Source organism: Rhodamnia argentea, chromosome 7 (assembly GCF_020921035.1).
Source record: "Rhodamnia argentea isolate NSW1041297 chromosome 7, ASM2092103v1, whole genome shotgun sequence".
Classification (NCBI taxonomy): Eukaryota; Viridiplantae; Streptophyta; class Magnoliopsida; order Myrtales; family Myrtaceae; genus Rhodamnia; species Rhodamnia argentea.
The window spans coordinates 19783995-19796607 of NC_063156.1; the positions used below are offsets into that span (position 1 = coordinate 19783995).

A 12613-nucleotide genomic window follows, 5' to 3' on the forward strand; every position below is an offset into this window, starting at 1 on the left:
ACCTAGCATTAAAGTGATCATTTTTCAAAAAACTTGGCACCAAAGTGATCCGATTGAAACTTTTGGCACCAAAGTGATCTCCGTACATAACTTTTGGCACTAAAAGTGGACTTTCCCCGATTTATGCCTACAAGATGAACCATTTTTCACTAAGTCGCATCCACACATGAACATGTATCTCGCTTTTTTTTTTTTTGGAAATGTAAGATTGACTCTATTCAAATTTGGAACTACTTGATTTTTAAAGTAGAAAGTCTAGCTAGTAATGTTACATTCATTCAAGGAAAAGATGATCGAGCAATTCTTAATTTGTTTCATGAATGTGAAGTAAATAGTTTGAGATGTTCCCTAAATCATTTACACCAACGTGCTTCAAAAATCATTTCAAATACCATTAAATAGGACTAGGAAAAATTGTCAAAAAGTCTTAAACCAATTGTAGTTATGAACCCTTTACTTTTGTCATCTAAACATTTTGACGATTTATCGTTATAGTCTTTATGATTAATTTTGACTGAAAATCATTGACGTGAATGCTGGCCGTCTAACGTGACGCGGCCGACATAGGATGGTCGGCGCCGACATTGACAGTTGTTGCAATTTAAAAAAAAAAGTATTTGAATTTTTTTCTTTTTCTTTTTTCCTTTTTCTTTCTTCTTGTCTTTATTCTTCGCTTTTTCTTCCGTTACTGTTTATCTTCAACCTTAAACCAGATCTGGGTTTCAGCCCCTCCTCTCCTCCACCATCAGCTCCTCTTGTCCCCGGGAACGTCACCACGCCCTCGCCCATATTTTGGAAGAACCAAATGTTACCTGCACTTCAACACCTTCTTCCTCATAAACCTTCTCATCAGCACGCCTCATAGTGACCCTCATTGAATCTTTTTGGGCTATCCTCAGCTAGCTCGAGCAGACCCCTGAAACCTTCAACCCTCAGCGAGCGTCAACCAATGGCCGATGTCCTAGATTTGGAGCGGCAATGTCAGAGACAAACAATGAGCAATCAAGACAGAAATTCCAAAATACAGTTAGCCGAAATTAGAAGAAAAGACATTTCATTCATTCCCGAAATAGCATTTTGAAAACGCTCAAAATCGATATTGGGTGAAAGTTCCATTGAAAGTACATTGGAAATGCTCGACTTCGGCCTAAGGTTCTTTGAAATTGTGTTACCAAATGCTTAACTTTGGGACAAAGGCCTTTGGAGGCCCAAAAGACCTTGGAAATGCTCTCCCAACACACCCAAAATCCTCGTCTTTAATGCACGCGGAACTATTCAACGCCGGAGTCAAACTCTAGACCGAGCCTCCAAATCGACAAAGGTAAGCTATTCGTTCGATTATAGTGCACCGCTGCAGCTGAGTTCATGCGATATTGTCCGAACAGCATCAACCACATATTAACTTCCAGCAACAGACAATTGCCCGTTCACGCTGACATGCAGACTAACCTTTAGATTTGAGTTTTCTCGTTCGATTCTACATTACAGCATATCAGTCATGCTCCAAAGTCCTACATGCATGTTTGAAGCATATGAAACCAGGTTTAGCTATGGATTACAGTCAAATAAGATCCAAAATAGTGCTTGATCTTAGCTCAGTAAGTTGTTGCACCAGCCTTCGTGCACGGCATGATTCGGTAAAGCTTAAGAAATACAGGCAAGGGAAAGCAATCTATCCTTCTTCCAGAGATGGCAAAGATCAAGCCTCAATGGACGAACTGTACAAACAGGTCTCATATGAGAATCCAGCACACAGAAATTCAAAAGTATCCAGCCTATCTTTCTTCCAGAACCAATGTTCTCTTGATGCTGCTGATGCAGTTACACATGCATCAAACCATAAAGCGAAGTCTCAAAGGGAAAATATGCACCTGTAACAGCTGAAGATTCCCATGGGTCATTGAAACATTAGATGTGACGACCTGAAGCTGTGACTGGAGGCGGACAATGAAAATTGGTACGAGCCGTGAAGGCATATTCACGGTGCCATCAGGAGCCCGTTTGACCCCTTCTGGAGCAAAATTGGACTTGCGCGCTCTCATTGACCTATCTATACACCATTGGCTTTCGTCTTGGCACGCTTGCAAGAAAACCAGAGCAACTCCTTGACCTTCAAGCCCAAGGCCATCGTCGTCGATAACACTACGAATAAACATTTCCCTTTTGCACTTTACCAAAAAAAAAAAAAAAAAACATTTCCCTTTTGCAGTTCTTGAAATTCACCTGTGACTTGATGGGCATCTTGTACGAACTTAACTCGGATGTGCTTCTCTTGAAGCTCCTGGAAAATGTCGGAGGAAGGGAATATAATCAGCCTGATGCGACTCCAAGATAATCAACCTATGACTTCACCAAACAGTGATGCAACAAAATACCTGAATAGAACAAGATCAAGCTAGCAGCAAGCAATATCCTCAAGTCAGTGTGCAAGGAATGTAACATAAATAGTGAAAAACGAATAATCTATTAATGACATTACAAAAGTACAAATATTATAAATTTACAGCCATTGTGCAGATCCCAATTATCGATCCAGCAGTGGAGAGTTTGCTTTTTTAATTATGAAGGCACCACCACATGAGGAGCAACTCGAAACACCCCAAAAAAGAAACGTAGCTAAACTAGAAGTCTCAAACTAATCTAGATAATTGCACGTGTAGTATGACTTCTGCTCTCCATCTGCTCATTAACCAACAAGGATATCTTAATCGAACTGCTCCCAATCACTAGTAACTTCCGTTGAAGATAGCATGGGGGTAGGAGCATTCAAGCTTCCCACTCCTGACGTGAATGTCTCCCAGTTTGTTGTTATGGAAACCGCACTACTTCTGTTGCTAAATGGATTGACATTTCTTGCCTTCAAACTGTCCAATTTATCCACAAGACCCTGCACTCGATGCACCTATCCAAGGAAATTGACAAAAAAACAGAGGCATTTGTCATTGATATACAGATATTTTTGGTTTCATTAATTTCAAAATATAATATAAAGTAAAACATGGACCAAATATTCTAGCACAGCCTTGAAAGCACGATGCATGACTACATGACACGAACTCCACATTTGCATGCAAAAAGTTTATTACACTAGATATAGTAGGTAGTTTTTTGCAACAATAGCTATTATGCAGCAGATATTGCGCCACATTCAAATTTGTAACAGCTATTGCGTAATAGGGCCACCTACGAGCAATGGTGCACTCCTATTATGCTAGATGGACTACAATATTCATTCACAAACACCCCTCCGTCTCCAAAATCTCTCCAACTACCAACTCATGGTGGGACTCCCACCTGCAACCATGACGACCAGCGACTACCTTCCACCACCCACTGGCAAGCCACCATCCTGCCACCCCTTTGCTGGCGAGTGCCAACCCACCTTTGGCAACCCACCACACTGTCACAAGTGACCCCATGTTGATAACCACCATCGATGGAACGCGTTCAGCAGCAACAGTGGTGGAGATAATCAAGAATTATAGAGAACTTTGACTATTTTATCTCTATCCCTCATCAGCAACCACTCTACTCTATCACAATAGAATAGCTAAACATTTCAGCCTGTTCCACAACCAAACACATCATAACAGATTGTTAAGATAAACAGACCTACGAGAATACTACAAAAATACAACAACCTGCCAGAACAATTAAATTACTAGAAGCGTGATGAAATCTTGCACAGCTTAAGCAAGAAGCACATTTATTTCCTCATCAGCTTAAACTATCGAGCATGCATGTGTGCTCCCCTCAACCCCATACAGAAATTTAAAGAGGTTTTTAGGTTGAAAACACAACTCGGTGTAAAGTCCATTTAATTGAAGTCTCCTCATTACTTTCTATTGACAAGGGCAAAAGAGAGAGAGGCAGATAATCAAGACTCCTCGTCGAGGACAAGACACTTAACAGGAAACCTCAATTGTAAGAGTTAAGGTGGCTTAAAAAGAGGTAATTTATGTATTTTCAAAAATTTGTCATGCTCAGCATTAATAACAGCATGTGATTTGAAAGTCAAAGTTAAGAAATTTTATTTTTTGAAAAGGCAAAAGCAACACCAAACCCCATAGCACTCCGTTTACTCAGTATTTCTTAGATCTCTTTTCCGTATCAGCTCGCTTGCCAAGCAAAAATGCATGTTTTAAGAACCCTATATTCACTTGGAACTTTATCTCTTATAAGATTAAACCAATGAACATACCACAAACAATGTCTTCCTATATTGAAATATAAAAGACAGCAAGAATTTTGATACAACCCCTATATAATATCCTAATTTTTTCATCTTGAAGTTTAAATGCCATTCTTAATAACACTACCTCGTTCACATGTCAATTCCCCATATGGAGAAAATAAACCATTAATACCCTGATTGACACCAAGCAAATAAAGCTCTTTGGCTATCCCAATAAACAGGACTGAACACGAAGGAGGGAACTAAATCCCCATAATTAAGTTTCCAGCTGCAATTTGCTCATTGAAATGTTAATCAGTTGGTGCACTAAAACAGTTACAGATGCTTAAACAGTCCAAGGTAATCTATTACACAACTTAGTTTTCACACGACCTGAAAAACACTCCGTGTCAGAATTAGTGATCGTATTAGTATTGCTTGCAGAAGAGTATCATCAACATGGTTTCCATGAAACTCAATGCTCTTCCAACTAAAGACATGAACCTCTAAAGACAATTCATTGAATACACACCTCAGCCTTCCTCTGCACCCTAGCCACTCCTTGAGCCTCAATACCGTCCAATTTCAGCAACTGCCTCATGAGCAACTCCGTAGGCTCCACAAATTTCCTCTCCTCTACTTTTGTGCCATCATGCACAAACACTTCCAGCTCAGCTACCTGAAATTAAGGAAAAAATCAATCGAATCTCCACTTAACCAGCCAAGCTGCTAGACTGATCAAACAAGAAAAGGACAAAGCAAGCAATTACAAAGTTGGGAGAAGTTACCCTTTTAGAGAGTTCATCGACTTCTGCTGTGATGCCAGCAACAGCTTCAGATGCTTTGGAGACCTCTTCACTCGCCTGGGACTGCTCAAGCTTTTTCTCTTTACTAGCTAGATCCTCCAAAACCACAACCTTGGAGTTATCCTTTATGCCTGCAAGGTGCAAACGCTCTTCATCCTCCTGCTCTTTACCCCTAAACAAAAGTCTCTGCACTGCAGGGTCCAAGCCAATTCTTTTAGCAACAATTTGTTTCATTTCCCCTGCATTTAAGAGCCAACTGGAGCATAAGTTAAGGCACAAAAGTATATGCAAATGAAGTCTTCCCAAGATAAAGCTCTAACAGTATCTATTCCGTAGAGAAGGATTATGAGAGTGCTATAATGGTGGAACACATGGAATGACACCAATGTCCCATGTTCAGCCATTATTATACTAGTTGAAGGAACTTTGAGTTCAAGATATCATATAGACAATATCCTACTTATTGTACTTGCACTTTCACGTTCTTTCTAATCAAGTCTCTATACCTTTTATATGTCTACTTAAGTCTCAGTTTCATAAATTTTCTAATCGAGTCCCTCTGACACCAAGTCCAACCAAATCCAGCTAAGATAGCCAATGAACAACATCATTATGTGATGTGGATAAAAAAATTTCAATGTGGACATCCACGTGGGTGTCCACATTGACTAAACATTATCAACATCATACTCTGGCATAGTCTAGATGGGCTAATTTTTCCACACGTCCAAGTCGGAATCCACATACTTCATGTGCATCATACTCTGGCATTGTCAAACCATCATACCAACAAAGTTTAATCGGGTTTGGTTCAAAAGACATGATTAAAAAACTTGTGAAAGTAAATGACTTTATTAGATAAATTAAAAGGGCGGGAACTTGATTAGAAAAGGCGAGAAATATAGGAACGAAAAGTTGAATTTTTCCTATTGTATATTACCTACTACGCAAAGAGGACTTCACTTTTGTTATAATGAAAAACTTGAAATACAGGGATTGGGAATTCAAGTATTGTAAAATTGGTCATGTGGATATAGTTCTCCTAAGATGAAGCGCTAACTGTATCTACTCAGAGAATTGTGTTGAGAGTGCTTAAACAATGGGGCACATTGAATGACACCAATGTTCTATGTTCAGCTACTATTGTACTAGTTGAAAGAAGATTTAGTTCAAGAAGATCATAAATACCATCCACTGTATGAAAAGAGGACTTAAGTTACATGAACATCTTGACATATAGGCACTGGGATTTCTCATGTAAAGATGCCTACCAACACTAACCTAGGCTCTTAAAAGCAATGTGTTAAATCATAACCTAGGCTCATCACTGTAACAACATAAAGGGGTTGGGATTGCAATCTCTCCATTCTCGCAGTCGCAATCCTATTGTTCCTTTCAACAAATCTGCTGTATCTTCTTTAATAGAAAATATATGTACAAGCAGTGGTGGAAAACCTCACGTTCAACCCGGTGTAAGCAGCGAGCTCATCCTATCAATGTCACACATAGTAAAGCACAATTTGCACAGCCAAAAGAAAGAAAGGGAACCGTAAAACATACAAAATTGCCCACATACCATCTAACATACACACACAATCAAGAATGAGAGAACTCTGATTAGAACCGATTACGGGCACGAAACAAGCAAAAAGCACATGAAGCTGAACTCCCGCGTCGACTACCCAGACAAACATTAGGACAAACATCAATACAGCAGAACCCCTGAAATAACCCAAAAACCTAACACTCGCACATCATCGGCAAATTACTACAGCATTGCCAAAAATTTGAGAAAAGAACCAAATAATCAAGAAATTCGAAGCTCCAGAACGTCACCCAGATAGAGCAAAAGAAAAAGAAAATAGAGAGAAACTGCGAAGCAAGAAGACACGAATACCAAAGGTGGAGTGAGAGGGCACAAAGATCTCGTGCTGAGATGAACCATAAGAGACGTTGATCTTGATCACTGGCCCATTACCGCCGGCCCCGTCACAAGCAGCATCGTCCTCTTCCCGTCTCTGCACAAGCATGCCGCAAGGCCTCATCTCCCAATCTATCTCATTCTCGTTCTTCTGCAAACCCACCTGCGCTGCTTCTCTCTGAGGCCGGCTTGACTTCATTCTCACTTTGATATTCTCCCCGCGACTTCAAATTTTCGCTCTGGACTGTCGATCGTGTAAAAAGAAAACGGCGATGGTTTCCGGAGTTGGATAAGGAATAGTCGCAATCAAATTGCTGCGAAACCAAAAAGCCCCTGAAGCGAGGGAAAAAGGCAATGGTCGCGTACTTGTTTTAAGTACGACAATGACAAGTTAACCCCAAAACCCAGAAGCACCCACCAAAGTCATGGGACAACGGGGATGAATGGGATTAATTATTTTATTACACGGCAGATGTATGTGAGAGACAGAACACCCCGAGGAGGGATTATCGAAAATTAATCAAATTTTAAATAACTAAAGAAAATAAAAAATAAAGGATTTTTCTTGCAATTAAAAGCTTTATATTTTGCTTATATTCTATAATCCAAGTCTAGAATTGTTTTTACGTACCAAACACACCAAGTCTAGATGATGCAAAAGCATTGGACTCTATCGATCATTTCTTAAGCTCAACTCTGAACTTTGACTCGATGGTTCAAGTTGCGGATGTCACTTTTATAAGGGAGTTGTCGATTTCATGATTATTGATTGACAACCTAGATGTTGATTTACAAGCTTGTTATTGATTCCGATGCTACTAATCAACTATCTAGCGACCGGAGGTTGTACTCGTTGATTTCTATGGTTGTTTGATCACCTTTCTATGATGACTGTTCCGCTTCCAAGACTAGTTTTTATGCATTTAGTTATTGAGTTTTAAAATTTAAAGTTTTTTTTATGAATCTTTATTGCAATGTTACTTTAAAGAGCCATAATTATGTGAATTCCTTAAGAGTCTGTTCAGCTTCCGAGAATTCTATTTATCTTTTCTTTTGTTTATCAACATCTATAGAGATAGAGGTGTAATTTCAATTGTAAGTGAAGTTGACTTGAATATTGAGAACATATGGGATTTTCTTCTATATGAGCAATTATTTTTTTCCCTATTTCTTTATCCCCATAAGGTAGATACTTTCTTGGTGATGAGCCAAGAAACCCTTTATGCTTACCTAGTGAATTTTCCTTTAGGCCCTCATAGTGAGATTCTCTTATCCTTGTATCGTTATACTCGAACAGTGAATCATTCCTTAGCGGTGAGCCAAGAAGCCTTTTATATTTGGTTGGTGGTTAGCTCTTTAGGTCCTGGTGGTGAGCTTCTCTTATCCCGCCATCCTTTATCCTTGGCGGGCGGTTCGTCCGTTAAGCATTGATGGTGAACTTCATCGATCCCGATCTTGATCTTTAGTAAGTGGTGTGTCCTTTGGACCTTGGTGCGACCATATTCCATCCAACATTTGCTTTCACCTGTAGACGTCCATCCTACACTTTTCGATTTATCCACACTTTCTCCGACATCACTCAAAACAACACTCGCCCGGTCCCGCAATCGCATCAAATTGGCATCAAAACTCAAGGTTGAACTCGTTTTGAGTGATTCTTTTTGTTACTGTCTCATTCTATCTCATCCTTCCATTATATAAAAAAAAAAAAAAAAAAAAAAAAAAAAGGGCAATGGTTCATCAGGTTTGAAGAGGCTTTTCTTGGAGCAAGCACACAATGAAAGGCAAGACCATGATATAGAGAATCTTTAGCGACAAATGGAGAGAGTTCTCACTCTCCTAGAGAAACGACTAAATGGTGGCAGCAAATATTCTTTTACGCCTTCAACTAAAGGCGCATATTTCTTCAAAGGTACTTATTCTACTAACCAAGCTGCATATACTTCCAAACAAGAAGAAGAAATGGAAAACTCCCCATGAGATCGTCAAAAAGCTCCAAAAAGAATTAAATGGTGAAAATAGCAAATGTTTCAAGTGCTACGGCTATAGCATCTACAAGTGGGTTGTCATAACCAAAGGGCTATCACCATTCAAGAAATTAAAAGCATTGATTGGGAACTTGAAGAGACTCAAGAAGATCCATATCATGTAGAGTTCGAATCCAAGGAGCAAGACGAGGTCGTGGAGCAAATAGAAGAAGGAGAGATGCTAGTCATCTAGATGCCAATAAGCAACTATGATATTATGGATGGTGAATCTCAAAATAAAATTGTTGAGGTGAATCCCGAGGTCATAGGCGAAGAGGGAATGATTATAATGGCTGGACGTCTTAACTACCACTTTCATGTAGTATGTCCCGAAGCATTCTCTCTCAAAGTCTTCATCAATTGTTAAAATAAATTTGACTTATTTTTAGCGTCAATGAGCCTTGATGATAATCATTAGTATGAATTTGATGTATAATATATTTCGTTGGAGAGGCTGTCTTGGAATTTTTCAAATCAACTTCCTTCGGTAAGGGTAATTGTGGCAAATTGACTAGTTTAAATGTTGGAGATGAAGCCATGACAAAAGAACAAATTAATCTTCAACAACCTGGGGAGTTGATGGTAGAGCATCGTGCTCTATTGATAAATTCTCAAGCTCAACATCGAACTAGTTGATTGATCTATATTCCAACAAGCAAAAACTGATTTCAACTACACTTTGACTCGACGAGCTTAAGTTGAAGATGTCGATTCTACAAATGAGTTGTCCATTCAGTGGACAAGTTGGCTATTTCATGGTAGTTAATCGAATACCTAAACATTGATTTAGAAGCTTGTTGTCGATTCCAAGGTTACTGTCGACTACCTAGCAACCGGAGGCTATTCTGGTTGATTTCTATAGCTATTTGATGACCTTCTACAGTGACTATCTTGCTTCCAAGATTGGTGCACGAGTTAGAGATCTTAACAAGTTTCAAAGTTAAATGTATTTGTTTATTGAGTCTTTTAATTTATAATTTTTTATGAGTCTTTGGTGTGGCATTGCTTTGAAGAGTCATAATTAGGTGAATTCTCTAAGAGTCTATTCAGTTTGCAAAAATTAAGAGTCTTTTTTTTTTATAGCAATATCTTTGTAAATAGAGGTGTAATCTCAATTATAAGAGAAGTCAACTAGAATATTGAGAATATAAAAGACTTTTCTCTATGTGACCAATTATCCTTTCTCGATTTCTTAATTCTTGGAATGTGGATACCTCCTCGGTGGTGAGCCAATAAGTCTTTTATCCTTAGTTGATGGATTTTCCTTTAGGCCTTGGAAGTAAGCTTCTCTTATCCCGGTTTCTTTATCCTCAGAAAGTGGATTATTCCTTTTATCCTTGATGAGTGGTTCATTCTTTAGGTCTTGGTGCGAGCTTCTCTTATCCCGAAATCCTTGATTCTCGGCGAGTGATTCGCCCTTTAAGCCTTAGTGGTGAACTTCATCGCTCGGATCTTGTTCTTTTGTTGGTGGTGCGTCTTTTACGCCTTCGGGCAATTGTAATCTACCTTACATTTACCTTCATCCATTGACATCCATCTCTACACACTCTGATATACCTATACTTCCTCAGACATCACTCAAACCAACACTGTCCTGGCCCTGCAACCGCATCACTAAAGTGCAAACTTCAACATAGGTTTTATCATGTTTCAAATTAACTTGTTCGTTGCAATAAAATATTTGCAACGAGCACCCAACGTAAAAGCTATTATATTCATATCTATTTTTTCACAACATTGCCAAGAAAAAATTGACAACATAATTAACCATGAGCTCTAATGATTCTAGTTGTTATATGGATACACATAATACGGGAAAATTTCTAATGTGTCCTTGCAATGATGTCGCATTTTCAAAAGAATAAGCAAAGTGGATATCGCGTTAAATAAAGCATTAAAAGGGGGCAACTTAGGATCTATTTGGTGATTCTTTTTTTCTATCATTCTTTTTTTTTTCCGAGAATAGAAAAATAACATAAATCCGATTGGTAATGTCAGTTAATTTTATATTCCCGAGAACAAATCCGCGGTTAGGAAACAAAAACAAAAAGAAAAAAAATATACTTCTCTGTTGCCGGAAACAAAATTAGAAAAAATTATTTCTGCTCAAAAATTGTTTCGAGAACATAATTGTTACCAAAGAGATCCTTAACCTAAATAATCCAACTTCAGCTTTCCAAGCAACCAAATCTTTACCGGTCTGTGAGCATGTGCGATTCACGTGGCATTTTTCGTGGTAATGGTAAGTGCATTTTGGTCCTGAGGCAATTTTTATTTCCTGCATGTTGTATTTGATGAGGTCCACCTTAATTATATGGCCTATTAGGTCTATTATATGGGCCATATATTTGTGATATCTAATTGGACTTGTAGACCCATATCTTAAATCTTGATGAATTGTTTAGATTTGACAGTTCTAGGGTTGGTCCCATCACTCTCTCTATATAAAGTCTCTTTTTGTGGAGAACGTGATGATCGCATTATCACGTTTTCGCTATTCTTACAAAATCTTAGAAAGAAAAATACACACCCAGCTCAATTGCTATAAAGGAAAGCGGTGAAAATTCATACCCATAAGAAGATATTTCCTTTTCTCTCTCATCGGATTAACAATGGCTTCTTTTGATTCGGATACGCTATATTTATCTTACACACCCATCTCAATTGCTACGGAGGAGGAGAGTGGTGAAGATTCATACCCATAAAAAGACATCTTCTCTCTCATCAGATCAATAATGACTTCTTTTGTTTCGGATACGCTATATTTATCAATTTGACATGTGATTGAAAAATCCTATTATACTAACACTGCAAACTCGATGTCGTGGCCATCTCACTACTAGCCAGCTCTCACCGATGCTTCCAGCATTCCTTTGTGGACTATCCAGCGTTCCTGCAGCCATCCCAACAAGCCCGACGACCACCATCGGTTTTGCAGCCCTCCGCTGTGCTCTGCAGCGTTGTTAATGAGTCCCAATAAAGTCCTGCGTTGTTTCTTAACAATTGTTGCAGGTTTTTCAACGGGAATCTTCATCGTGCATGTGAATCGACGGAAAACCAGTAGCTTTCTCTAGGCCAGCTACTAGGTGTGCACCAATCCTGTTAGTCGCACCCGACTCAGCCCCCCTTTTTATAACCTGAGGCCGATAGCTTCATCGCCGCGGTCCTTGTCTAGCCCCGTTGTTCGCCGTCAGTTACTGCTGTCTGTTTTGGAACGGCGTCCCAAACTAAGTAATTTCTTAAACCGAATTCAACTCAAGTATTTGGCTTCCAAATTTTCTATTATTGAAGTCTAACTTGGTTATCTTGAGATTTCTAGGCATATTCTAATTAAGAAAATTCCATTGAAAACCTTAATAATTAAGAATTCGAGCCGGAAGACATTAGATCGAATTCTTGATTATTTTGATTTCTTATTTTGGGTTGTGATGAATGTGTTGATTATATGGGTTTGTTATATTGCATGCGGTTAATTTAGTGAACTTTCTTATTTTGAAAATACAAAAAAATTTCATTGCATATTAGTATAAATTGCATTCATTAGTTATTTCTACTTTTAGAATTGCAAATATAGGAGAATGTAGTAATTTAGGAAATTTTATAATTCATAATAGGATTTGAAACTCAACTATTTCCTAATTTAAACTAGGGAATTTCATATTTTAGGTAGTTTTTCTATTTTAAC

The 12613-nt window shown here is 38.6% G+C and overlaps 1 protein-coding gene across 1 annotated transcript; it reads right to left on the reverse strand.

Annotated features, from left to right (window-relative positions):
• Positions 1–2445: 2445 nt before the first annotated feature.
• On the reverse strand, positions 2446–7256 carry LOC115745860 (BAG family molecular chaperone regulator 4). The gene is made up of 4 exons (XM_030681474.2): positions 6878–7256; positions 4963–5219; positions 4707–4853; positions 2446–2902 (listed from the first exon to the last, which is right to left on the reverse strand). Exons 1-4 carry the CDS (start codon positions 7098–7100, stop codon positions 2705–2707), a joined length of 825 nt encoding a protein of 274 aa, XP_030537334.1. The 5' UTR covers positions 7101–7256; the 3' UTR covers positions 2446–2704.
• Between the last annotated feature and the right edge of the window lie 5357 nt (positions 7257–12613).

Excerpts from the sequence above, each read along its gene's own strand:
- LOC115745860 (XM_030681474.2), bottom strand. The coding sequence starts at position 7,100 with ATGAAGTCAAGCCGGCCTCAGAGAGAAGCAGCGCAGGTGGGTTTGCAG. Across the intron at positions 5,220-6,877 it reads GCCCTCTCACTCCACCTTTG|GGGAAATGAAACAAATTGTT; the intron begins GTATTCGTGTCT and ends TCTTAAATGCAG. Across the intron at positions 2,903-4,706 it reads GGGTGCAGAGGAAGGCTGAG|GTGCATCGAGTGCAGGGTCT; the intron begins GTGTGTATTCAA and ends TTCCTTGGATAG.